This window comes from Scomber scombrus, chromosome 21 (assembly GCF_963691925.1).
Source record: "Scomber scombrus chromosome 21, fScoSco1.1, whole genome shotgun sequence".
Lineage (NCBI taxonomy): Eukaryota > Metazoa > Chordata > Actinopteri > Scombriformes > Scombridae > Scomber > Scomber scombrus.
This window is the reverse complement of record NC_084990.1, coordinates 23617223-23644722: the sequence shown is the minus strand read 5'-3', so window position 1 is coordinate 23644722 and position 27500 is coordinate 23617223. Positions and strand designations below refer to the sequence as shown.

The 27500-nt window shown below is 38.4% G+C and overlaps 2 protein-coding genes across 2 annotated transcripts in view; one reads left to right on the top strand and one right to left on the bottom strand.

Annotated features, from left to right (window-relative positions):
* The window catches only part of LOC134003428 (peroxiredoxin-like 2A), a 283623-nt gene that overhangs the window by 160520 nt on the left and 95603 nt on the right, over positions 1–27500 (top strand). The gene's annotated exons all lie outside the window — the stretch shown is intronic.
* LOC134003151 (testis-expressed protein 47-like) lies at positions 7398–13587 on the bottom strand. Its single transcript, XM_062442281.1, has 7 exons — positions 13492–13587; positions 12172–12250; positions 10710–10813; positions 10563–10627; positions 9573–9651; positions 8281–8409; positions 7398–7562 (listed from the first exon to the last, which is right to left on the bottom strand). The coding sequence occupies exons 1-7, from the start codon at positions 13585–13587 to the stop codon at positions 7398–7400; spliced, it is 717 nt and encodes a 238-aa protein (XP_062298265.1).

Sequence of the window (27500 nt, the reverse complement as noted above, 5' to 3'; positions counted from 1 at the left end):
CTTTGTGCCAAGCTGCAGTTCTTACACCGCATCCTGACATACAGCGACGCAAGCGAGTGAGAAAAATCAGCCTGTCCTGACATGCCTCGAGCGACATCGCCCTGTCTAGCGATGACACCCACCCCTCAAAAGATCGCTCGCTCTATCTGGACGAAATTTTGCGGCCGTGTCCCGCCCCTAAACACTTCTTATTGGTTGAAATGTACACGCTGCTTCCTGTTGACAAGCTAGCTAATTTGATTGGTTTGGAATATACTCGTGATGAAATCATCATGCTGCATATCAGGACAGTTCCGCTCGCTCGCTGTATGTCAGGATGCGATGTTAGACGATTATTTCATTATCAAAATAGTTGCAGATTTGGTTTTTTATGTTGTGTTTTTGGGCATTTTTGGCTTTATTTGAAAGTAGATGGCATAGCAGCCAACATGAAACATGGAGAGAGAGAGAAAGAGAGAGAGAGAGGGGGCTGACATGCAGCAAAGGATCGATCCAGGGACGCTGTGATTAAGCAGGATGTGAGGTAACCACTCGGCTACCAAAGCACTCCAAAATAGTTATCCTCCAATCAACTAATCAATTAATTGACCAATCGTTGCAGCTCTATCACTTATAAACTCACAAAGTCACAAAGTCCCGCTTCAATGGAAGACAGCAATTCATTGTGAGTTCAGATTTTAAAGGTGCAGTTTTGCAGGATTTAGTGACATCTAGTGGCGAGGTTGCAGATTGCATCACACTAATTAACCCCTTTCCTCTCCCAAAAAAAAACACTAACGGCTGAGAAAAGGGCGACAGAGTCAGTTGTTTGGTTTGTCCTTTCTGGGCTACTGTAGAAACATGGCAGGGGAAAGGGACCTGCTCCTTATGTAGATATGAAGGGCTCGTTTTAATAAGGTTTCTCTTATTTTCACACTAATTAAAACACACACTTATAAACATTAAGCTTGTTCCACTAGATGCCACTAAACTTTACACACTGCACCTTTAAATTTCTACAGTGTTTCTCATATTTAATGATTGAATATTTGTGGTGGCACACTCCATGTTGGAAACCTGAGTGAGAGCGCACAGACACAGAAGTTAAAGACATCTTATCATATCATAACAATCTGGAAAAAACAGTCTCGAAGCACTCCCAGAAAAAAGGTGCTATACTGGTGAAAAAAACGTGCACCTTTTTCCTGACGGTGCCGACACTTTGATCCTTAATAAAAAAAGGAACCAGAGGCGAGTGGGAAAAAAAGATACATGTTTATTTTAGATGAGAGTATTTATACAGATATATTTCTGAATACTTTTTACTAGGACTACAAGAGTTGTGATTGTTTGACACTACACATGAATCTCATCTGATGGGAGGGGAGGGGGAAGGGAGGGGGGTGGTAAGAGGGGGGGGGGGGGGGGGGGGGGGCATTTAAAGATGGGACCAGACTTTCTTTGCTGTCACCTTTTCACACTTGAAGATGAGTTAAACTGGACCGACGAGGTTTTTGCTCATGAAAGCAGCCGTTTGTTATATTTGCCTTGCGGAGGGTTGAGTGGTGACCTATCCACAGATTTGTACGACAACTTTTTTCTTTTTCTCTTCGTCCTGAGATCGTCATCAGTTCATCCACGATAAAATCACGGCCTCACCGTCACTGTGCTGCTCCGCCTTCCTCTCCTCTGTTCAAGTGCGATATTACTCACAGGACTTTTGTAAATATCGAAGCCTCTGTACATAAATGTTCTGTATATACCGACAGGGGGAGAAATTTAAATATATATATATACATACAAATACATTATTGAAAAATATAAATGATGAAGAACATTATAACATTATAGTGTAACATATAATATTATAATGTTGCTGGTTATAGCACAATATCGCCAGTTTCACACTGAAATAACATCCAGTTAATCCAGTAGACGTCGCACACTTAAAGCAGCTCTAATGGCTCCAGGTTGAATCTAGTTTATAGATTTTCTCAATAAAAATAAAAATGATAGTGCTTTATGTTGCAGAGTTCTTCACTTCACAATTAACCTCTTGAACCCTGATTTTAGCTTTTAGGAAAAAAGGAGGTCCACATCTTTTAAATAATATTGCATTTTTATTACAACGCTTGTCACAATTAGTAAATTAGTCCATTCCCACATTCCCACATTTGACAATGTTTAGAGTTTAAAATAGTTTTCAGTTTGCACAATCTATTTTTCTGCTTTCATTTTGTCCAGGCGGGGAGTTCGGGTCCTCTGAAATGAGGCCAACGTGGATGTAACTTAAAACTGCATTCTATCAAAAGGCCACCAGGGGGCGACCGTTTTGGTGTCAAAAGGACTTCCGTCTCTATACAAGTCAATGGAGAATTCCCCAACTTCTCACTTGATTTCTAACCTCAGTAAACGTTTTCAAAATGTGTTTATGGTCTCAATCGCTAGTTTAAAGCCTTCTTCAATGCAGTATGATGTTCATTTGGGACATTTTGGCCTCCCTGATTTTATATGTGACGATAAAGCAGGGTATGCATTAGGGCGTGGCTACGTCGTGATTGACAGGTTGATTGGTTCACAGGTTCAGGAGGACGCCTCATGCTCCTCCTGATGCCCATATAAGTAGAATCCCTGTTTTTATTTTTCCCAGCATGCACCTGAAATTTTCAAGATGGTGCTGCTCAGATCCGAAACTATTCGCTTCCAAGCAGCAGTCGACAAACCAATGGGTGACGTCACGGATGTTACGTCCATTTTATATACAGTCTATGATTTTGACGCAGCCTGCAGTTCAATCACAGGGTCGACAGGGTTTAAGAGGTTAAAGAGAGACTCTGCAAAGGAAACTGCAGCGCTGTCTGCAAAAGAAAACTCATGACAAAAAAATACAAAAAGATATAAGCCCCCCCCCCACCTGTTAGATATAAGATAGAAGTCATTTTAAAATTAGAGCATGCAAGAACTTTCTTCACCAGCAGAAAAACGACAGAATAAAAGAAAAGAAATTGGACGTTTGCTACGATTTTAAGGGGCTGCACAAAATGTTTTATTATTGATTAATCTGCCAGTTAATCATAGTAAGTGTATAAAATGTCAGAAAACAGGCCAAAGTGATATAATTTAAAGAGTTTACTCAGTTCAATCACAGTGAAGAAGCCGAAACAAGGAAATATTTGGCTTCAGCTCTACTATAATTCATACATCGATCAGTTGAAACCAGAAATATTTACATTTTTAATACGTAAAGAAGAAGTTCGTCCTGACAAAAGTAAACAACTTTCTTTTTTTTTTCTTTTTTTTTTATGAAGTTATCGTTGCAGTTTGGCTGTGCTGAGGTGAATGGTCTGTCCTGTCTGTGTCTGGATTTCTGTGTTACAATGTGCTGCTCTTCGTTTTGTACTTAAAAAAAAGAAAAAAGAAAATAAAGGGGGAGGGGTTTCAGATTAAGGCTTGTACATACTTTAACAGTGTTCATCAATCAAAAAAACGCAACTTTAAACAACAATAATAATAATAATAATACTAATAATAATGATCCTGTCGAGCAGAGACAGCGACAGCCAGCGAGAGATTTCCAGTTTCCAGTATTACAGCTTTTTTTTTCCAAGCATGCCCTCTCTGAGCACTAAAAATACAAAGGCCTTTTTTTGACTTTATTTTGTTTATTTTTAAATTTTTTTTACATGAATAGGTGGAATGTACCGGTGATAGACGATGTTCACCTCATAGGTCGTGACGCGGGAAAGATTTAGTGTGTATCGTGGACATAGTTTCAAGTGAAAAAGAAGGTGAAGGAGTATTTAATAAAAAAAGAGAAATGTGTTATGAGCAATTTGAAATGGGTGGGGTTGTGGGAGGGGGGGGTGGTCGTTTAAGGGGGGGAAGGGGGTTTAAATTCAACATTGTCCTGTGTGAAACTCAGCAGCATGCTTTTTTAAACCATGCCTATGAAATATGTCTCATCTTTGGTCCTATATAAATGTGCTTGTATTTATTTTTTATAAGTGAATAAGTCGACTTTTGCAAGAGAAGAAGAATTCAGTGCTGCCCCTTTTTTTAAAAAAAAAGTCAAACTCATTATTTACATGATTTGTTTTTCCACTTTTCTGTGTTACATTAATTTAGTGCATTCCACCTTTAATTTTTTTTTTTTTTTTTTAACTCTATAGCAAATAAGAAAAGCACATCAGACTCAAAAAACCAAAATGACTGCAGCTAACGTGATGGAAAAGAAAGATAAAAAGCCAGATTTCTGCACTTTTAAGAGGAATAAAAATCTGACTTTTAATTCAAATTATAAAACTTTCCTGTCAGCAAGTAAAAAAACTACAAAAACTACAAAAAAATAAATATAGAAAACATCCATACAGGTTTGTTTTTTTACCCGTCTGTAGATTACACTGTGGTGCATGCAGCCTTTTGCATCTTAAATCATCTTTTTTTAAATTTTTTTATTATTATTATTTTTATTTTGCTCAAGTTTTGAGTTCCAAGTAAAAAAGGGGGCCAAAAATAAAATAAAAAGGGAACAAATAAGTGATGGAGAATTTTTAGTTTTCTTTTGTTTTTTTTAAAGGTTGAGAAGTTGTTTGTGTCGAGCTGTAGTGTGACCGCTGTGTTGGACTCTTTTCAAACGTTTTGGAGTGAAAGAGCAAAAAAATGCCTTTTCTTGGACATGCGATCTCCCAGTCACCAAGTGGAACACAGTGTAAGATTTAAAAAGAAAATATATATATATATATATTAAAAAAAAACAATCCTCATCCGAATGTCAAAACTATTAAAAATGTTTTTTATATTACTCTGTGTATTTCTGTGTTTTTGTTATGAATGATAAAAGGGTCAATGATGTGATGCAACCAGGCGGGGAGCTCCGGTCCTCTGAAATGATGCCAACGAGGAAGTAACTTAAAACTGCATTCTATCAAAAGGCCACCAGGGGGCGACCGTTTTGGTGTCAAAAGGACTTCCGTCTCTATACAAGTCAATGGAGAATTCACCAACTTCTCACTTGATTTCTTACCTCAGTAAACGTTTTCAAAATGTGTTTATGGTCTCAATCGCTAGTTTAAAGCCTTCTTCAATGCAGTATGATGTTCATTTGGGACATTTTGGCCTCCCTGATTTTATATGTGATGATAAAGCAGGGTATGCATTAGGGCGTGGCTACGTGGTGATTGACAGGTTGATTGGTTCACAGGTTCAGGAGGGCGCCTCATGCTCCTCCTGATGCCCATATAAGTAGAATCCCTGTTTTTATTTTTCCCAGCATGCACCGGAAATGTTCGAGATGGCGCTGCTCAGATCCGATACTATTGGCCTCCGAGCAGCAGTCCACAAACCAATGGGTGACGTCACGGATGTTACGTCCATTTCTTATATACAGTCTATGGATGCAACACAGTGTCAGTTGGTGTAACCAGTATCTGATTATCTGAAATCTGAATATACAGGAAAGTTAATGTGAACTAAAATGTGGAATAAATATAATCCACTTTTAGAATACAACACTTATGTTTTTTTAAACAAATTCTACATAATTTGTCACAAATTATTTACAAAAAACATGTAGTTTTTAGGATAGGTCCTGCTAAATATTGACTAAATGCTTTAAAATATAAATGTAGAAATACTCCAAATATTTTCCTTTTCATTTACATGTTTTAAATGAAATAATTATTAGTATAAGTCCACTTAAATACACTGTAGGTGATAAAATATGTAATAGTTATCATTCTTTTGTGGTTACACCATTTGACATTTTCAGGAGCATTCAGTCTTACTTTTGGTAAAAAATGATGCAAATGTCATTTCAAATGATATAAAACCAACAAAAATACTAAATGTACATTTTAACAAACCTGATGCTGCTTTTAAAACTATTTTAAACATATTTTTGAATTGCTCATCTTGCCAACCCTTATTTAGCACTGACCCAAATGTTCAGAAAGAGGCAAAAAAAAAGGAGGGATACACAGAAAGGTGCTGCAGTGTATTAAATGTTGGTATGAAACTGTCTGCTCGGTGATTTCTCACTACGAGGAAACCTTCAGTCACATCCGAGGCAGATTAGTGAAGGCCGAACGCTTCCTGCAGAGGCATAAAACATTCAATTACATTTCTGGATTGTCAGGTAAATCAAAATGTAAGAGAGGCTGACAGTGACGGCGCCAAAAAGAAGAACCCAGCAGGTCGTGGTGAGTTTATACTGATAAACATCAACCATACAGTCAATTTAGACCTGTCATGATAATTATTAACTTATCGTACAATACATGGACATGACCGATATTTCACATTGTGTTGAGAGGTGAGTAAGGACTGTTTGGTCGAGAGAGAGAGAGAGAGAGAGAGAGAGAGAGAGAGAGAGAGAGAGAGAGAGAGAGAGAGAGAGAGAGACCAGAGCAGAGAGTAAAGGCCCGTCCACACCAAGAACTATAACTATACCCAGCCAATATCTTCAATATTACCACTTAAATGTTATATTTTTATTGCTGTGAGTCACATTTCTGTTCACCTGCATTGAATTGGGAGTGAAATCTCAAATCTTAGACAGATATTCTGATGGAAGGAAGGAATGGAGGAAGCAAGGAACAGTCAAAACAGACGGGGTCAATTTGACCCGGGAGGACGACACAAAGGTTAATCTAGAGCAGGCATGTCCAAACTATCTCATAAAGTTTCATAATGTAGCTGCAGGGTTTCAATCAAAACCAAGCAGCAGCTCACCAGACTCCACTCATTTAATCAACTCAATCTTCAGACAGCTGATTGGTTGAATTGTGTGTTCTTCATTGGTTGGAACAAAAACTTGCAGACACACACATACGGTCCTTTATGGAATAATTAAACATGCATGATGAGTCCTTACCTTTAATTTGATCCAGGAAGTTAAACAGTGGTGAGAGAGCTGCTTCGAATGACTTGTCCTTATATCAGAAAACACAACATTAGTTAAATATGTCTTATAAACACCGATAATGACATCATTCAGTTAACCTTTGTGTCGTCCTCCCAGGTCAAATTAACCCAGTCTGTTTTGACTGTTCCTTCCTTCTTTCCTCCCTCCCTCCTACCATCCTTCCTTTCCTTCTTTCCTTCCTTCCTTCTTTCCTCCGTCCTTCCTTCCTTCCTTCCTTTCCTTCCTCCCTCCCTCCTTCTTTCCTTCCTTCTTTCCTCCGTCCTTCCTTCCTTCCTTCCCCCATCCTTTCCTTCCTTCCCTCCTTCCTCCCTTTCTTCCTTCCATTCCTTCCTTCCTCCATCCTCCCTTCCTTCCTTTCCTTCCTCCCTCCCTCCTTTCCTTCCTTCTTCCTCCCTTCCTTCCTTCCTTCCTCCCTCTTTTCTTTCCTTCTTCCTCCCTTCCTTCCTTGACTCGAGGACAACATTCAGTTAAATGCAGCTTAAATCTACTCTCTACTCTAAATGTGCCTCTTACCAAAGTCCATGCTGATGTTTAGGGGCGAGTTGTAGGCCTGCAGGTATTGTTCGGGGCTCTGCAGATCCTCTTGAGCCAGAAGCTGGTTGAGGATTTCCTGAGAGACGATCAGATCCGGAGTTTCATCCAGAACCGACCCAGGAGGAGCCTGAGAGTTATATCATGGTGGTGAACACAGGGGGAAAAAGAGGTGAGAGTTAAAATGTGAAAATAAACGTATGAATAACTTGCACACATTCTTTTTTTATGGACCCAGCATCAAATTTCTGCTTTTAATCCATTTTGAGAGAATATATTAGAGGATTATGGCAAAAATGTCTAAGTGGTGTAACCATAAAAACGTTTATATTAAATAAAGGTAATGGAATACAATTGTTCTAAATATTACATTTACTCTGGGGAAGCATGGAGATCAGGAACCATGCTTTCTCTTCTTCCTCTGCTTTCTTTCTTTCTCTTCTTTCATCTGGTTTCTTCCTTTCTCCTCTTCCTCTGCTTTCTTTTTTTCTTTCTTTCTTTCTTTCTTTCTCTCTTTGTATCTTTGTTTCTTTCTCTTCTTCCTCCGCATTCTTTTTTTTCTTTCTCTCTCCTCCAACTTCTTGTTCTTTCTCTTTTTACTCCTCTTTCTTTCTCTCTTTGTTTCTTTGTTTCTTGCTTTCTTGTTGGATAAAATATGTAATATTTATCATTCTTTTGTGATTACACCATTTGACATTTTCAGGAGCATTCAGTCTTACTTTTGGTAAAAAAAACAAAAATACTAAATGTACATTTTAACAAACCTGATGCAGCTTTTATATTTTTGTATTGCTCATCTTGCCGACCCTTATCAATCACTGACCCATGAATTAAATAATAGAGCAGACCTTTGATGTTTCCAGCTGCTCGCTCAGGTTCTGCAGCGCTGACAGGACGCAGCAGACCAGGCTCTCCGTGTTTCCCTCCTCATCCTCGGCTCCCTTCAGGTCTCCGTCCAGCTGATCTGCGTTCAGCACCTTCAGTCACAAACATTAATCACAGACGTCAAACGGAGCTCATGCACACAGAACGGAGGAGGAAGTAACACATGACGGGTGACGTATTGAAAAGGTTTGATGAGTGTAATCATTTTATTTGTGCAGCAACTTTCATACAAGAAATGCAGCTCAAAGTGCTTTAAGTCTGTTCCTTAGTTAACCCTCCTGTTGTCCTCGAGTCAAGGAAGGAAGGGAGGAAGAAGTACAGAGGAAAGAAGGAAGGGAGGAAGGAAGGATGGAAGAAGGAAGGAAAGGAGGGAGGATGGAAAAAGGAAGGAAAGTAGGGAGGAAGGAAGGGAGGAAAGGAAGGAAGGAAGGACGGAGGAAAGCAGGAAGGAAGGACGGTAGGAAAGAAGGAAGGAGGGAGGGAGCGAGAAAGGAAAAGAGGAAGGAAGGAAAGAAGGACAGAGGAATGAAGGAAGGGAGGAAGGTAGGGGGGAGGAAAGAAAGAGCGAAGGAGGAAGGATGTAAGAAGGAAGGAAAGGAGGGAGGAAGGAAGGGAGGAATGGAAAGGAAGGAAGGAAGGACGGAGGAAAGAAGGAAGGAAGGACGGTAGGAAAGTAGGAAGGAGGGAGGGAGGGAGAAGGGAAAACAAGAAGGGAGGACCCAAGGAAAGAAGGACAGAGGAAAGAAGGAAGGGAGGAAGGTAGGGGGGAGGAAAGAAAGAGAGAAGAAGGAAGGGAGGAAGGAAAGGAAGGAAGGAAGGAAGGAGGGAAGGAAAGAAGGGGGATGGAGGAAGGAAAGAAGGAAGGGAGGAAAGAGATAGGAAGGAAAGAAAGAGAGAAGGAGGGAGGGATGAAGGACAGACGGAAGGAAGTAAGGGAGGAAAGAAGGAACAGTCCCATAGTTAAAAACCTACAGCAGATTTATAGATCAGACACTAAACACCAATAGAAGTGAATATGTGTTCATCTCTCCATCATCTCTCCATCATCTCTCCATCATCTCTCCATCATCTCTCCATCATCTCTCCATCAGAGCTCCACAGGCATTAAAACAAGGATCATTGAAGCTGTTCTGCTGCTGCTGGAACAACACCTTACTAAATAAAACAAACCCTCTGAGCTGAAGGATAGATGGGTTTTTCCCTCCATACTAATGCAACTTCAAAAGATGGAGAGCAAAGAAAGTAGAAAGCAAACCTTGCAGCTCCACTGCTGGAACAGCCGGCTCTCAGGGTCGTTTGCCATGAACACAACCTTCGCAGCTTCCAGCACAATACTGAAAGAGAAAAAGTAAAAATAATCATATTGTTTTATATTCTGTGTAATATAATGACTCCTATAGAAGATGTATAAAGACAAACTGTAGCTGCACAGGAGACATAAATACAGTAAGAGGACAGAACGCATGTTGCAGAGTCATTAACCTTCCTGTCGTCCTCCCGGGTCAAATTTACCCCGTCTGTTTTGACTGTTCCTTCTTTCCTCCCTTCCTTCCTTCTTTCCTCCCTTCCTTCCTTACGTCTGTCCTTCCTTCCTCCCTTCCTCCTTCTATCTTTCTTTCCTTCCTCTCTCTTTCCTCCCTTCCTTCTTTCCTTCCTCCATCCCCCTTTCTTCCTTCCTTCTGTCCTTCCTTCCTCCCTCCCTCCCTCTCTCCCTCCTTCCTTCCTTCATTCCTTCCATCCTTCCTTCCTTTCCTTCCTCCCCTCCTCCCAACCTCCTCTCTTTCTTTCCTCCCCCCTACCTTCCTCCCTTCCTTCCTTTCTCCCTTCCTTTCTTTCCTTCTTCCCTTCCTTCGTCATTTCCTTTCCTCCCTCCTTTCCTTCCTTCCTTCCTCCTTTCCTTCCTTCTTCCTCCCTTCCTTCTTCCTCCCTACCTCCCTTCCATCCTTCCTTCCTCCCTCTCTCTTTCTTTCCTTCCTCTCTCTTTCCTCCCTTCCTTCTTTCCTCTGTACTTCTTTCCTTCCTTCCTCCTTTCCTTCTTTCATCCCTCGTTCTTCCCTACTTTCTGTCTTTCCTTCCTCCCTCCCTTCCTTCCTTATTCCTCCCTTCCTGCCTCCCTCCTTTCCTTCCTTCTTCCTCCCTCCCTTTCTTGACTCGAGGACAACAGGAGGGTTAATTTTGCTCTCAGATTGCACCAGAATGATGCATCTGAATAAAAAATATATAAGCTGATATTCTTCATCATTACCCGTCTGACTGTTGTTGCATCTCTGTAAGATCTTTTAAAACTGCAACCAGAACCTCTCTGGAAGACTAGAAGAGACACACAGAGATATATAATCTGTTTAATAGAAGATTTAACACTTTATAATCACACGTATCTGTTTTCACTTACTTCAATGACATGAAGCAGACAGGACGGATAGATGAGCAGCAGACCCGTCATGTGATCCCACGAGTACTGTTTGCTCAGCTTCAGGTTGAGTTTTTCATAATGAGCTGAATAACAGGAGAGTGTGTGGTTTAGTTTAAATTTAAAGGGTTAAAATGTGAAAATAAACGTATGAATAACTTGCACACATTCTTTTTTTGTGGACCCAGCATCAAATTTCTGCTTTTAATCCATTTTGAGAGAATATATTAGAGGATTATGGTAAAAATGTCTAAGTGGTGTAACCATAAAAACTTTGTACCAAATAATTCAACTTGCTTAAAAACAGTAAATTGTCAATAAAACACCATATCAACTAGTTTGGCATGATCTTACATTATAACTTTATATTAAATAAAGGTAATGGAATACAATTGTTCTAAATATTACATTTACTCTGGTAACCATGGAGATCAGGATCCTCACTGCTTTCTCTTCCTCCTTTTTCTTTCTTTCTTTCTTTCTTTCTTTCTTTCTTTCTCTTTTTTCTTTCTTTCTTTCTCTTCTTCCTCTTCTTTCTTTTTCTTCTTCCTCTGCTTTCTTTGTTTCTTTCTCTTCTTCCTCTTCTTTCTTTCTCTTCTTCCTCCGCTTTCTTTCTTTCTCTTCTTCCTCCGCTTTCTTTCTTTTTTTCTTTCTCTCTCCTCCAACTTTTGGTTCTTTCTCTTTTTCCTCCTCTTTCTCTCTGTTTCTTTCTTTCTTTCTTTCTTTCTCCCTTCTTTCTTTCTTTCTTTCTTTCTTTCTTTCTTTCTTTCTTTCTTTCTTTCTTTCTTTCTTGTTGGATAACATATGTAACATGTATCATTCTTTTGTGGTTACACCATTTGACATTTTCAGGAGCATTCAGTCTTACTTTTGGTTAAAAAATGGTGCAAATGTCATTTCAAATGATATAAAACCAACAAAAATACTAAATGTACATTTTAACAAACCTGATGCTGCTTTTATCATTAGTTTTAACATATTTTTTTGAATTGCTCTTCTCTTGCCAGCCCTTATTCATCACTGATCCATGTTTGTTGGAAGCAGCAGCAGCAGCAGCAGCTCTGTAGTAAACACACAAACCTCCTCTGGGTCTTTTATTGTCGGCTTTCTATTGTGTTTCTTTAAGCAGCAGCTGCAACATAAAAGCTCTTAAGAAGGATTCCCTGCAGACTCATTCACACGCAGAAGTGTAAAAGTTATGAAAACACCCACACGAGGCGGATAAGAGAGCTTTTCACTGCTATTCATGATTTTTAGTGTTGGAAAATAGTTTGAATCCAACAGAAATCATCACCCTTCATTCCTCCTGCAGGATAATGAGATTAAATTAGCATGAGGTGATTAGGTCACTTTATAAAAGAATGAAGGGATCTTTGTCAGTGAAGTGACATTATATGTTTGTGCTCTTGGTGTTCGTAGCTCTCTAAGGTAATTGCTGGCTGACCTCCCAGTTCTGTCCTGTCAGCGGCCAGATCGTCGTGGGGGAGCCGAGCGATCACGATGAGCCGCTGTAGCACGATCTTCTGTGGAGAGCAAAGAAAGAAAAGAAAGAAAGAATGAAAGAGTGAAAGTGAGCAGAAATGAGAGAAACCTGCCTTCACACAGACTCTTAACCTTTAAATACTGTTCATATTCTGACCCTCATGAGTAGTGATTCATCCTTAATGAAGCTTTCAGAGAGAAAAGTCTTTAGATTTGTGTCCTTTGTTCATAAAACAGCAAAACAAACTGATTTCAATGAATTATATTAAGTATAAAGACTCCAACATGTTTGAATGTTGATTTTTTTTTAGCGTTTAAAAAAAATTTGGGTCAATTTGTCTCTACAAAAATGTTTTTAACCCTCCTGTTGTCCTCGAGTTAAGGAAGGAAGGGAGAAAGAAGGGAGGGAGGGAGGAAGAAGGAAGGGAGGGAGGAAGGAAGGAAAGGAGGGAGGAAGGAAGGAAAGGAAGGAAGGACGGAGGAAATAAGGAAGGAGGAAGGTAGGAGGGAGGGAGGGAGGAAGGAAGGAAGGGAGGAAGGAAGAAGGAAGGAATGGAGGGAGGAAGGGAGGAAGGAAAGAAGGAAGGAAGGAAGTAAAGGAGGGAGGAAGGAAGGAAGGAAGGTAGGAGGGAGGGAGGGAGAAAGGAAAGGAGGAAGGAAGGAAAGAAGGACAGAGGAAAGAAGGAAGGTAATGGGGAGGAAAGAAAGAGAAGGAAGGAAGGAAGGAAGGAAGGAAAGAAAGGGGGAGGGAGGAAGGAAAGAAGGAAAGAAGGACAGAAGGAAGGAAGGAAAGAAAGACAGAGGAAGGAAAGAAAGAGAGAAGGAGGGAGGAAAGACAGACGGAAAGAAGGAAGGAAGGAAGGGAGGAAGGAAGGAAGGAAGGAACAGTCAAAACAGACGGGGTCAATTTGACCCGGGAGGACGACATGAAGGTTAAAGTATAAAAGTATATTCTGGGTTAAATTAGGTGAGCTCATCATATTTAAGGCTAAAAAAAGAAGTGTTTTAACTGCTCTCGGATGTATGAAAGGGTTAAATATGACCCTGAACAGTATGAAAGGGTTAAATATGACTCTGAACAGTATGAAAGGGTTAAATCACGCTCGATCTCACACTGAGAACATAATAACAGGTTGTTTTGCAGCGTTTTCCATTATCAGCCAGTTATTTAACTCCAGTTTCTACCAGTTAAAAAGTCTCAGGTTTAAACCAGGAGAACAATCAACACTGTCTAAAGCACAAGTATAAATTAATCTCCTCTTGTTTTTAATTTCATACAAACCATATCTTCTTCCACATCCTTCCTCCGAGCCTTCAAATAGTGAAATAAACTAGTTCCAGCTTTCTCCTCCGTCTTTTGCTCGCTGTTTTTCTCCATCTCTCCCTCTCTCTTTCCCTCTCTCTTTCCCTCTCTTTCCCTCTCTTTCTCTCTCTGTCTGAGTGAGAGCTGCCTGCTGCTGCTGCACTTCACTGTTTATAAAAGCTTATATCCTAGAAACCTATTGTTCCCCAGATGCTATAAAGACCTAAGCCTGCTGCTGCTGCTGCTCTCTGGGGCGATTTCAGACGTATATACACAATAAACAGACGAGCCAATCCCAGAGCAGGAGACAGACTTGTGTTTCAGGTAATGGAGAGGCCAACAGGAGAGGAACTGAATATATATGAGGATGGTAGAAGATCTCATTGACTCTTTAACCTCCTGGAAACAGAGGAAAAAAGAGTCCTCCAATTTCTGTTTTTTGTGTGATTTCCAAACTATTACAATTTTAAAATTTTACAGGACTATTTTAGTGTGAAAAGACAGCGAAATTTAGAAGACAAAAAATGTATCAGATTTTGGTTTTGTAGTGTTATTAATTCAAAAATGCATTTAATCCTCCTGTTGTCCTCGAGTCAAGAAAGGAAAGGAGGAAGGAAAAGAGGGAGGAAGGAAAGAAGGGAGGAAGAAGGAAGGAAAGGAGGGAGGAAGGAAGGAAGGGATGAAGAATGAAGGAAAAGAGGGAGGAAGGAAGGAGGGAAGAAAGGGAGGAAGAAGGAAGGAAAAGAGGGAGGAAGGAAAGAAGGGAGGAAGAAGGAAGGAAAGGAGAGAGGAAGGAAGGAAAGAAGGAAGGAAGGAAGGAAGGAAGGAAGGAAGGATGGAAGGAAGGAAGGAAGGAAGGAAGGATGGAAGGAAGGAAGGAAGAAAGATAGAGGGAGGGAAGGATAAAAGGAAAAGAGGAAGGGAGGACAGAAGGAAGGAAGCTAGGTGGGAGGAAAGAAAAAGAGAAGGAGGGAGTGAGGAAAGCAGGAAGAGAGCAAGGAAAGGAAAGAAGGAAAGAAGGAGGGAGGAAGGGAGGAAGGAAGGACAGAAGGAAGGGAGGAAAGAGAGAGGAAGGAAAGAAAGAGAGAAGGAGGGAGGGAAGAAGGACAGAAGGACAGAAGGAAGGAAGGAAGGAAGGAAGGAAGGAAGGAAGGAAGGAAGGAAGGAAGGAAGGAAGGAAGGAAGGAAGGAAGGAAGGGAGGAAAGAGGGAATATATATGAGGAAGGTAGAAGATCTCAGTGACTCTTTTTAACTGTTTGCATGATTTTAAAAAAAGCAATGATATGTTAGTTAACCTTTACACACTGTTCATATTCAGGCATTTTACACTATCCCCCTTATAATTAGTCTATATAGATAATTTTGTGACTACAAATAATCATCCATCTTTAATAAATGTGATTAATTATGCACAAATATTTATAAAAAGTTGAAATATTTCCTTTTTTTGCATATTCTGGGTCACTTTAAGTCCTCAAAGTCATCACATTTCTGGCTTTTTAGGGTTTTCTTTCTCTCTCTCAAATATAAAAGTGGGTGAAATTAGACCCTGAACATTATGTAAGGGTTAAAGTATTAAAAACTAGACTTATTTATTTGGTTTAGAGGCTGAAAAACTGTAAACTCAACTATAAAACGTCATCATATCGCTCAGACTGTGCTCAGTATTTTGCATGTTCATTTATCAGATAATCTCTCAGATGGTGGAAGTATTCAGATCCTTTACTTTATAAATAAATAGTAAACTAAGTATTATTATATACTATCAGAAAAATGTACTTAAAGTATTTAAAGTAAAAGTACTTGTTGTGCAGACGTTGTGAAAGCTTCTTTTAGTGTTATATTATTAAAATATTCAAGTGTTATTATATTATTTGCTTTTTTAATCTCGAATAAATACATGTTAGTTAATTTATTCAAGTGTATCATATTTTTAAAAAATAAATTAATAATAATAATAATAATAATGATAATAATAAAAATGATAATAATAATAATACAATTAAAAAATAAATAAAATAAATAATAATAATAATAATAATAATAATAATAATACACTTAATTTATACAGCACCTCCCACACACTAAATATTATATATAAGTAAAATGTATTATTATATATTATCAGAAAATTTTAATTTAGGTATTACTAAGCTCATAGTGAGGTGTATTAGGATGAATTTTATATTATTTAGTGTCCCTGATATTTTGTCCATTAAAATACATGAAGGGGGCAAAATATTAGGAACATTAGTCAATATAAAGCACCTTAATACACCATCACTTTATAGTATGACCTTAATAATAAACATAAAGTAGAATCATCACCTTTCTGACAATGTTAATACAATTTAAAATGTATAAACAGAGCTGTTGTATTGGATTGAATTAGACTGCACATGTTTACCTAATGAAATAATCATTATAGGTGATCAATAACACTACTTTAATGATTGTTGGGCCTTATTTTTTTAGTTTTTAGGGGTTTTTTGGGACAGTTTGATAACTTATTTATCCAGCATGTATCTTACTTCCGGTTACCATTTACCTCTCTCATTCTGCCGTCAAACACATCAAACATTGTCAGTGGACCTTCTTCTTCCTCCTCCATGAAAAACGCGTCCTCCAAACATTTGGACGATAGGTTTTTCATTTTATGTGAAGTGGCCATCATAGAGGTGAGCAGAGGTGAGCAGAGGTGAGCAGCGGGGGAGGTTTGGTGTTTGTTTGGGTCGCTGCTGTCTGAGGGTTACCGCGGCAACGACGTCGCTAGTGACGCTGTGACGCGTTTGACGTCACACCACAGAGGGGGTGAAAGTGAAACCGACCAAGCAAGTATAAAAATAAAATAACAAACAAATTTAATAAAATAAAATAAAATGATAATAAAAAAAAATAAAAAATAAAATAACAAACAAGTTTAATAAAATAAAATGATGATATAAAAATAAAAAAATAAAATGAAATAAAAATGATAATATAAAAAATAAAAAAATAAAATAGAATAAAAAATAAAAAATAAGAAACAAATTTAATAAAATAAAATAAAATGATAATATAAAAATTTAAAAATAAAATAATATAAAATGATTATATAACAAATAAAATAAAAAAACCAAACAAAATTTAAAAAATAAAATAAAATGTAAAAATAAAATAAACTAAGATAAATAAAATTAGTACAGTAAACAATCTCTGTGTAACCTAAATAAATCTGCAATATATTCCCCCCAAGCCAAACTGGGTCATCACCATAATGAACTCTGACCTGAAAGCAAACCCCAGAACACATCATAACAAAATGTGCAATAATTTGTTTATATAACAGTGTGCAATAATATCTATAACTGCATACGCTGGCATGAATGAGTGTATGGTCTGTGTGCTATGTAGATGAGAGTATATGAGTTATTAAAAAAAGCAATGTGGATATATCATATTACAAGAAAAAAGATAAAAAATGATGCACCTGCAATATAATAATAAAGAGGGAAAAAAACTGAGGCAAATTACACCAGAATTTATTTTCAAATATTAGAAACTTTGTGGTAAATTATCATACATTCAATACAAAAAAACACATATTTATTTGTGTAAGGGTAAAAAAGACCCATTTTATACACAAAGTTAAAAACAAACACGTAAACCAAAGCCAAATACACACATAGACTCCCGTCACCGCAGTTTGAATCTGACCACAAGTGAAAGTAGATTCTGCATGTAACAATACTCACAGCTTACATTATATGTTAACAGATACTTGCTTCATGTCAAGTTCTGTTACTGAATTACATCTCAAGATGGGGAAAGGTTCTGTTGTCTTGCAGCTACATACTCGACTGTAGGAGGAGGAGGAGGTTTAAATCAAATCATCATCGTCCTGCAGGAAGAAAGAAAGACAGTAAGAGCACATTGCTAGTATGTTAGCTGTATCAGGAAATATGCAGATATTATAGCAAAAGAAGATAAATGTTCCCGTTTTCCCTGCTTTTCAGGGTCATACTGGGATAAACATGCACTGGGTGACCTGAACAACTACAACCAGGTGTGTTTCTTTAAGCAGCAGCTATACAACACAACCATGGATATGATGTATTCACCTCTCCCTTCGGATTCGTCTCCTGTACTGACAGGCAGCGACACTGATCAATGACAGAACGATGATGAACACCAACAAGCGATAAGTTTGTAAAGAACCTAAGGAGCAAATTCAGAGAAGAGAACCAGTGTCATTGTGGAGGACAGCAGCAGAGCTCTGTGTCTAGGACATTGGTCAGTTTGCTCTGGTGGAACTCACCAGTTATTAAACATAAATACTGATAATAAATGTTAAGCTGCAATATGAAATACAGCTGGTCATACTCCAATTCCACAAGTTGACTCTTATTTAACACGTTTTCTACCTTTAAAAGGTATTCAGTCTGAGACTCAGATAACCAGAATCTGTAGAGGAGGCAGATGGTGAAGAATCTTTGGCTTATGTTCAGGCAAATATAGAGATGCAGATTCAGACAGACAGAATGGTAATGGATAATTTATCCTTTTGTTAATTATATAAAAGTTCCACTTTTGTTTTTGAGTTGCAGGTTAGACTGCAGAGAAAAGGAAGTTACCGTTATACCCCGTGGCTTCTGTTGTATTTCCAGCGCTCAGAGTTGTGGTTGCACCTGGTGTTGAAGAGTTTGCTGTACGGCTTCCCAAGGTGCTGGACTCCTCTGACCTCATGTCATATCTCGTCACATCACTGCCCACATCTGCGGTCCAAGTTACACTGGTGTCAGTAGGTGGAAGCTCAGTGGTCTGTGATGTAACGCTGCTGTCTGCAACATCTGAAAGAAGCAAAACAGGCTTACACTAAACAGTGCCAGTATGTAACAGAAATCTGTTTGTTTGTGTTAGCAGCATCCCAGTTAAAGGCAGAGTCCAACATTTTGGGAAATACACTTAATGGCTTTCTTGCCAGCAGTTAAATAAGAACATACAGTAGAAGAGTAGCTGGAGCTGGAGCCTGCAGCCAGTTAGCAAAGCATAAAGACTGGAAACAGGAGTAAACAGCTTTATGCTAAATTAAGCAAACAGGCTTTTGACTCTAGTCAAGTATTTTAACATACAGATGTGAGAATGGTACATATCTTATTATCTAACTCTTGACAAGAAAGCAAATGAAAAATGAAAAGAATACTGACAACTTTATTTCCAGATGGGCCAAATAAAGAGATAAAAATATTCCTCATGCCGAGAGTGTCGGAGAAGCAGTGCTGTGATGCATTAAACATTAAAAACATGCATTGGACAATAAGATAGAAGTCGTCGTCATTCTGTAGGTTCTGATCAGAAAGTTAAATCTCTAATTAAATCATATGAGCGCTGCAGAGTCTCGTAGTGTGTGCATGTCTTCCTTACCTTTGATCTTTAGCTCTGTTTCAGCCCTGACTTTGCCGAAAGGAAAAGTTGTAACTTCACAAACATAGATGCCACTGTTCCCTTTCTCCACCTCATGAAGCTGTAGATAGGTGCCCATGAAGATCTTTGCATCACTGAACACAGGCTGGATGCTGACATTAGACCTAAACCGATAGACTCCAAAACCTGGTGTGTACAGAGCCAGCTTCATGATTTCATTTTCTCTCTTACTCCATTCAGTATTGACAACCTTTACCTTGGCGAGGTTTTTCACAATACAGGGTATGCTGACGTTCTGGCCGACTACTGCTTCCAATGTTTCATTATGGAGCAGATCAACATCACGGAGCCCTGCAAGCACATCAGATAGTGTTGGAGGAAAGCAAGGAGACAAAATCACTTGAAGTTGCTTTTATAGACTGCAGTCTACTGGGATTCAGGCAGATACACTCATGACTACTGCCTAATGAGTGTATGTACTCATGAGGCAGTAGTCAATACAGATATCAAACTGATGCAAATCTTTACTTGTATATAATATGAGATTACCTTTTACAATAGAGGCAAACAGCAGGAGAGAGAAGACGGCCTTCAGTGCACCTCCAGCCATGTTTGAGCTCATTACAATCAATCACGCTGAATCCAACAAGAGATCTGGTAAAGACAGAACCAGTAGACTGTAGACTGAGGTTAAAGACGGAAGAGAGAGTAAAAACAAGAAGCCACACAGAGAGCCAGAAATGAGTCATAGGCATAATGCTGTAACTTTGAGGTAAAACCATCGGTGCAAAGCTAGTATTTACAAGAAACATAAATCTTTGAACCCCTAATCATTAGTTATCTGTTTGGTCAGCACTAAGAAAATAACCTGCAGAAATAAGACTAATTTGAGCTCAAACAATGACAATGAAAGAAAGATACCAATGGAGCATACACACACTGACATGATTGAAAGATTAATTAGTTATTTTTAATTAAACTACTATTTATTTATCTTAATTAAGGATATGCACAGTTTTAATGATTACAAGTCAGTGGAGGTTAGATTATGTTATTTATGTCATTATGTGAACTGTGATTTTGTATTAAACTCATTAAACTTCATATATATTATTTAGTACAGGTTATGCATGATAAGACCAGGAAAACCTCCCTATTCTGTGTATGTAAAAACAAAACAAAAAAGTTGTGCACCTCATATATACAGTATGTAACACAGATTATATGACTGAAAATGAGATAAATGGATTGCTGAACATTATTTGGATAAATCCTTGTTTTTGTCCTCTGTACTTGTTAGTGGTTAAAGTCCCAGAGCTGAACTTAACTATAAAAGCTTTTCAAGATTGCACTGTGATAAAAAAATAAAAAAGCAAATATTTCAGAAATAATGAGCATTTTTTCCCTTTGGCAAACATTTACATATTATTACTCGTATAATTAAATCATTTGTTAACCCTTTTCATCATAGAGCAATATCATTCCTGCATCACATCATGTCACAATACTGGATTTCCAAAGCATCAAATAAACTCTTCAAAGAACTAATTCATTAGTCTGCAACTCTGCAGGATATGGCTTCATATGACTACGTCCAATTAGTATAGATCATAAGAATACACTCAGAAATGTGTTAAAGTCTTCTAACCATGCACACATGCAGACATTCTGCATATCTAATAGCAGCTTAGGCTCAGAAAATGCTGATATTTAGTCGTTTTGGTTTTGTACAAATACAGACCTGCTGCTTCACCCACTAATGGTTGCACACTGAGGTCATACCTGCTCTGAAAGTCTCTTTAGCTCCAGGATACACCTGTGAACTCCAGAAAGTTGCACATTTTGCAGCATGTTGCACCAGGACATTAATTGTCAAACCTGTGTGGAGACATTTGTATCTATGTGTGTATAAAGTGTTGGTTTGTGTGTTTGCTGACCTCAAAGGGTTGGGGGACCAATGTTAACCTACATTCATACATTCTTCACTGCTCATTTAACCACATTCATTGCACAGACAGACCACGGCGGCATGTAGCAGTGCAGTGGCTTCTCAACTCCAGGTGACAAACACAGTGTTATCTCATGTGAACAAGTTTTAGAGGCAATGTATTATTAAAATTTCATGGCAATCCGTGATGTTTGAGATATATTAGTCTGGACCAAAGTGGCAGCCATCCTCAGAGCCAGCCAGTGAGTGTTACCTTTTGACCCGTAATGCAACACAACATTTGATGATGTAATTAAAAAAAATCGTGTCAGGTCTCCGCTCTGTGAAGGTTGCCACGGTTGCGATGCGTTTGACGTCACACCACAAATAAACAAATATGAACTAAGTGGCCAATTAAAAGCTTTAACCCTTTATAGAGCTCTATGGTTTTGCAGAGGTCTGATAAGGGAGAATGACCGGAGACACTGGTGTGTGTTTTGACTTCTGTAGCTCTGCCACACACACAAACACACACACAGACACACACACACACACACACACACACACACACACACACACACACACACACACACACACACACACACACACACACACACACACACACACACACACCACCACCACCAGCAGATGGCGCTAATTGAACATTGCACAGTGCAGGAGCAGCAGTGAGGCGTGAACACAGCAGCAGGTAGCAGAAATCCACCCTAAAACTGAATTTATGAATGTGCTATTTTAAAATTTGGATGTCAAATATCTGCGAGTGCAGTGAATACATCTCATAATGTGACAGTTAAATGATTGCACATTTCTCCTTTAAATAGCACAGATTCATATTTAGGGTGTATTGTTCAGATTTAGGGTGTATACTCCTTTAAATAACCACGGATTCATTTTTAGGGTGTATTCTCCTTTAAATAGCACAAATTCATATTTAGGGTGTATTCTCCTTTAAATAGCACAGATTCATATTTAGGGTGTATTCTCCTTTAAATAGCACAAATTCATATTTAGGGTGTATTCTCCTTTAAATAGCACAAATTCATATTTAGGGTGTATTCTCCTTTAAATGCCACAGATTCATATTTAGGGTGTATTCTCCTTTAAATAGCATGTATTCAGATTTAGGGTGTATTCTCCTTTAAATGCAACAGATTCATATTTACGTGGTATTCTTCATATTTAGGGTGTATTCTCCTTTAAATAACATAGATTCATATTTAGGGTGTATTCTCCTTTAAATAGTACAGATTCATATTCCAAGCAAGTATAAAATATAATAAAATAACAAACAAATTTTAAAAAATAAAATAAAATAAAATAAAATAAAATAAAATAAAATAAAAAAATAAATAAAAAATAAAAAAATGAAAAAATGAAAAAATGAAAAAATGAAAAAATGAAAAAATGAAATAAAATAAGAAACAAACAAATTTAAAAAATAAAATAACAAACAAATAAAATAAAATATAATAATATAAAAATAAAATGAATTAAAATAAGATAAATAAAATGAAATACTATATACAGTAAACAATCTCTGTGTAACCTAAATAAATCTGCAATATATGAAGCAACACCCCCCCCCCCCTTCCCCCCAAGCCAAAGGGGGCCATCACCATAATGAACTCTGACCTGAAAGCAAACCCCAGAACACATCATAACAAAATGTGCAATCATTTGTTTATATAACAGTGTGCAATAATATCTATAACTGCATACGCTGGCATGAATGAGTGTATGGTCTGTGTGCTATGTAGATGAGAGTATATGAGTGATTAAAAAAAGCAATCTGGATACATCATATTACAAGAAAAAAGATAAAAATGATGCACCTGCAATATAATAATAAAGAGGAAAAAAACTGAGGCAAATTACACCAGAATTTATTTTCAAATATTATAAACTTTGTGGTGAATTATCATACGTTCAATACAAAAAAATCACAAAATATTTAATTCTATAAGAGTAAATCCAAAACATTTTATACACAAAGTTAAAAACGAACACGTAAACCAAAGCTAAATATACACATGGCTTGCAATTGTTTGAGACTGTCCTCACTGCAGTTTGAAGCTGACCACAAGTGAAAGTAGATTGTGCATGTAACCAAACAAAACCCACAGCTTACATTATGTGTTAACAGATACTTGCTTCATGTCACGTTCAGTTACTAAATTACATCTCAATTACATGTGACCTAACATGGCACACCAACACCGCAGCGGTTGTGGTCAAGGCTCAACAGAGACTGCACTTTTTCTTTTGACTACTGAAAAAATGCCACCTGGAGGCAAAGCTGCTGCAGATACCATAGAAAGCGTGCTGGCGTACTGCATCACGGTGTGGTATGCCGGCTGCACAGCCAAGGACAGAAAAGCCCTGCAGGGGGTCATCAAGACGGCACAAAAAATCATTGGCTGCCCCCTGCCCTCCCTTGAGGACATTGCAGACTCTCGGGGGCTAAACAGGGCAAGGAAGATCCTGTCTGACCCATCTCACCCCGGCCAAGGCCTCTTCAAACTTCTGCCATCTGGCAGAAGATCCAGGGTCCTGAAGAGCCGCACAAACCGGCTCAGAAACACTTTCTATCCCTGGGCCATCAGGCTCCTGAACAGTTAACCACCCAACCACCCCCACCCCCAACCCCTCTACTCAGCACCTTGTATACAGTGCAGTATTCGACACCTACCTCAGGTTACATAGGCATAAGTGCAATATGTGCAATAGACTGTGTATGTGTGTGTGTGTGTGTGTGTGTGTGTGTGTGTGTGTGTGTGTGTGTGTGTGTGTAAATAGCTTTTGAAGTATTTCATTGTTTTTATGTATAATATTTACATTTATCTTGACTTTTATTGCACCACGGGAAGAGACCCCGTACCAATCTCGTTGTGAAACATGTTGTACAATGAATAAAGGATATTCTATTCTATTCTATCTCAAGATGGGGAAAGGTTCTGTTGTCTTGCAGCTACATACTTGACTGGAGGAGGAGGTTTAAATCAAATCATTCCCCCCGTCCTGCAGGAAGAAAGAAAGAGAGTAAGAGCACATTGCTAGTATGTTATCTGTATCAGGAAATATGCAGATATCGACCTGAACAACTACAACCAGGTGTAAAATGGATATGATGTATTCACCTCCTTCGGTTTCGTCTGTACAGACAAACAGCCACACTGATCAATAACAGAGTGAAGAAGAACACCAACCACCAATGATTTCGTAAAGAACCTAAGGAGCAAATTCAGAGAGGAGAAAAGGTGTCATTGTGGAGGACAGCAGCAGAGCTCTGTGTCTACGACATTGATCAGTTTTAAGTATAAATATTGATAATAAATGTTAAGCTACATTTTGCCTTGAGGCAGCAAAGTGTCTATTGCACAGCTGGTCATGCTCCAACTCCACAAGTTGACTCTTATTTAACACGTTTTCTACCTTTAAAAAGTATTCAGCCTGAGACTCAGATAACCAGAATCTATAGAGGAGGCAGATGGTGAAGAATCTTTGGCTTATGTTCATGTAGTTTTTAAGGGCATCAATTTCAGGCAAATATAGAGATGCAGATCTCAGACAGACAGAATGGTAATGGATAATTTATCCTTTTGTTAATTATATAAAAGTTTTGTTTTTGAGTTGCAGGTCAGACTGTGATCACAGATCCTTCCTTGTAACGTTGCATTAATGAAGTGAAAAGGAAGTTACCGTTATACTCAGTGGCTTCTGTTGTATTTCCAGCGCTCAGAGTTGTGGTTGCACCTGGTGTTGAAGAGTTTGCTGTACGGCTTCCCAAGGTGCTGGACTCCTCTGACCTCATGTCATATCTCGTCACATCACTGCCCACATCTGCGGTCCAAGTTACACTGGTGTCAGTAAGTGGAAGCTCAGTGGTCTGTGATGTAACGCTGCTGTCTGCAACATCTGAAAGAAGCCACACAGGTTTACACTAAACAATCTGTCAGAAACAAAATGTACTTTATCTGATGTCATCAGTGCATGTTCAGTGCCATTAACCCAGCCATTGGTTAGAATAGAAATACATGATATGAAACAAACAAACTGGAGCCAGTATGTAACAGAAATCTGTTTGTTTGTGTTAGCAGCATCCCAGTTAAAGGCATAGTCCAACATTTTGTGAAATACACTTAATCGAGTTAAATAAGAACATACAGTAGAAGAGTAGCTGGAGCCTGCAGCCAGTTAGCATAACATAAAGACTGGAAACAGGAGTAAACAGCTTTATGCTAAATTAAGCAAACAGGCTTTTGACTCTAGTCAAGTATTTTAACATACAGATGTGAGAATCATCTAACTCTTGACAAGGAAACAAATAAGCATTTATCAACGCAAGTCAAACTGTTCCTTTAATGAGCTTCACACTGAAAAGCTGAATTTAGAGTAGAAACTATAAGTAATGCATAAAACTTTAAAACAGGACACTGTGATACATCATTAATACATGCAACAAGTTGGCATTTATGAGCCCGCTGTGAATAATCAATGGATAAATCAACAGATTGTGCTCTCACCCCATGACATGATGACTGTGTGTGTGTGTACGTGTGTGTGTGTGTGTATTCCTGTGGTTCATACATCTTTACTTTCTTTTTTTGTCTGAGTAGTCTGAGTCACTTTTTACTCTTGTGAGAATTGCTGATCACATCACATGTGTGACGACCAACCCCAACCGACATCTTGACAAACATTTTAAGCTAGGTGCCACATGGCTTTAGCTTGCTAGATAAAAATGGACTCAAATCAAAGCTATTACCTTTGCCCTTTTAATAAGTGTTTGATTTTTAAATGACTAATAACTTGCAAGCTTTTAATACAAAAACAACACCATCATGAAAAATTATTCTGACCCTTAGAGATTACAAAATATCTCCTCGCCTCAATGTTTTTTGTGTGTTCCACAAAATGACCAGAGCAAAATGATGTTAGGCTGACTATCTGATATCAACATCATGTCAATTGTTAAATGGAGTGAGCTACAGTATGATAACAAAAGTCAAGTATCAGCCGTGAACGATATTAGCATAAGAATAGTGACAACTTTATTTCCAGATGGGCCACATAAAGAGATGAAAATATATTCCTCATGCCATCACAGCTGTTGGATGTGTATAACAAACATTTACTCAGAAGTAAATAACTGCTGAGAGTGTCGGAGAAGCAGTGCTGTGATGCATTCAGGGGAAACATAAAAAAATCGTCATTCTGTAGGTTCTGATCAGAAAGTTACATCACATATTAAATCATATGAGCGCTGCAGAGTCTCGTAGTGTGTGCATGTCTTCCTTACCTTTGATCTTTAGCTCTGTTTCAGCCCTGATGTTGCCGAAAGGAAAAGTTGTAACATCACAAACATAGATGCCACTGTTCCCTTTCTCCACCTCATGAAGCTGTAGATAGGAGCCGGTGAAGTTCTTTGCATCACTGAACACAGGCTGGATGCTAACATTAGACCTAAACCGATAGACTCCAAAACCTGGTGTGTACAGAGCCAGCTTTATGATTTTATTTTCTCTCTTACTCCATTCAGTATTGGCAACCTTTAGATTGATGATGTTTGTCACAATACAAGGTAGACTGACGTTCTGGCCGACTACTGCTTCCATCATCTCATTATGGAACAGATCAACATCACGGAGCCCTGCAAGAACATCAGATAGTGTTTGAGGAAAGCAAGCAGACAAAATCACTTTTATAGACTACTTATAGTCTACTGGGATTCAGGCAGATACACTCATACATACACTCATGACTACTGCCTCATGAGTGTATGTACTCATGAGGCAGTAGTCAATACAGATTTAAAACCGACGCAAATCTTTAATTGTATATAATATGAGATTACCTTTTACAATAGAGGCAAACAGCAGGAGAGATAAGGCGGTCTTAAGTTCACCTCCAGCCATGTTTGAGCTCATTACAAGTTCTGGTAAAAGAAAGTAACACTAGCCTGAGGTTAAAGAGTGGAGAAAGAGAGAGAGAGAACAGAGGCAGAAGTGAGTCATAGGCATCATGCTTTGACATGAAACCTGCGGTCAAATCAAGTATTTACAAGAAACATACATCTTATTATTTTTGGTCAGGAACGTGTGTCTTTGTTAGTTTCAGACTGACGCAGTTGTCATTTTCTCACTCTGCACCCACGCTGTCTAAACAGCAAATGCACCGGTCTGTCTGTGCACCCGTGGGAGTGTTGGTCCTCTAAATGAGGTTTGGTCTGGCGCACTGTCAGCACCTTGGAGAGGGTCGCTGTCTTCACAACTGTATGAAGGCTTTACATGATTAAAACAGTTTTTGATTCATACTTAATGCATACTTTCTAATACATACATTCTACATACTTACTTTCTCTTTCACTTTCTCCTTCAGTTCGTTATAACCAAACACACCTCCACACTCATCAGACTTGTCGGTTATAACTCCATATTCTTCCTTTTTATGAATGACACGTCAGGTTAGCAGCTCATCAGCCAACTTTGTTATTAGCAAAAACTAACTAACTTGTGTTTTATTCTTGAAACACATTGAGCCAATGTAGGGCCCATTATGTCAAATCATTGGATTTCCAAAGCATCAAATGAACTCTTCAAAGAACTAATTCACTCTGCAGGATATGGCTTCATATGA

Coding starts and splice junctions, on each gene's coding strand:
- LOC134003151 (XM_062442281.1), bottom strand. CDS start 13,587: ATGGAGAAAAACAGCGAGCAAAAGACGGAGGAGAAAGCTGGAACTAGT. Junction 12,251..13,491: donor AGGATGTGGAAGAAGATATG/GTTTGTATGAAA, acceptor TGCTCTCCACAG/AAGATCGTGCTACAGCGGCT. Junction 10,628..10,709: donor GTCTGCTTCATGTCATTGAA/GTAAGTGAAAAC, acceptor TGTCTCTTCTAG/TCTTCCAGAGAGGTTCTGGT.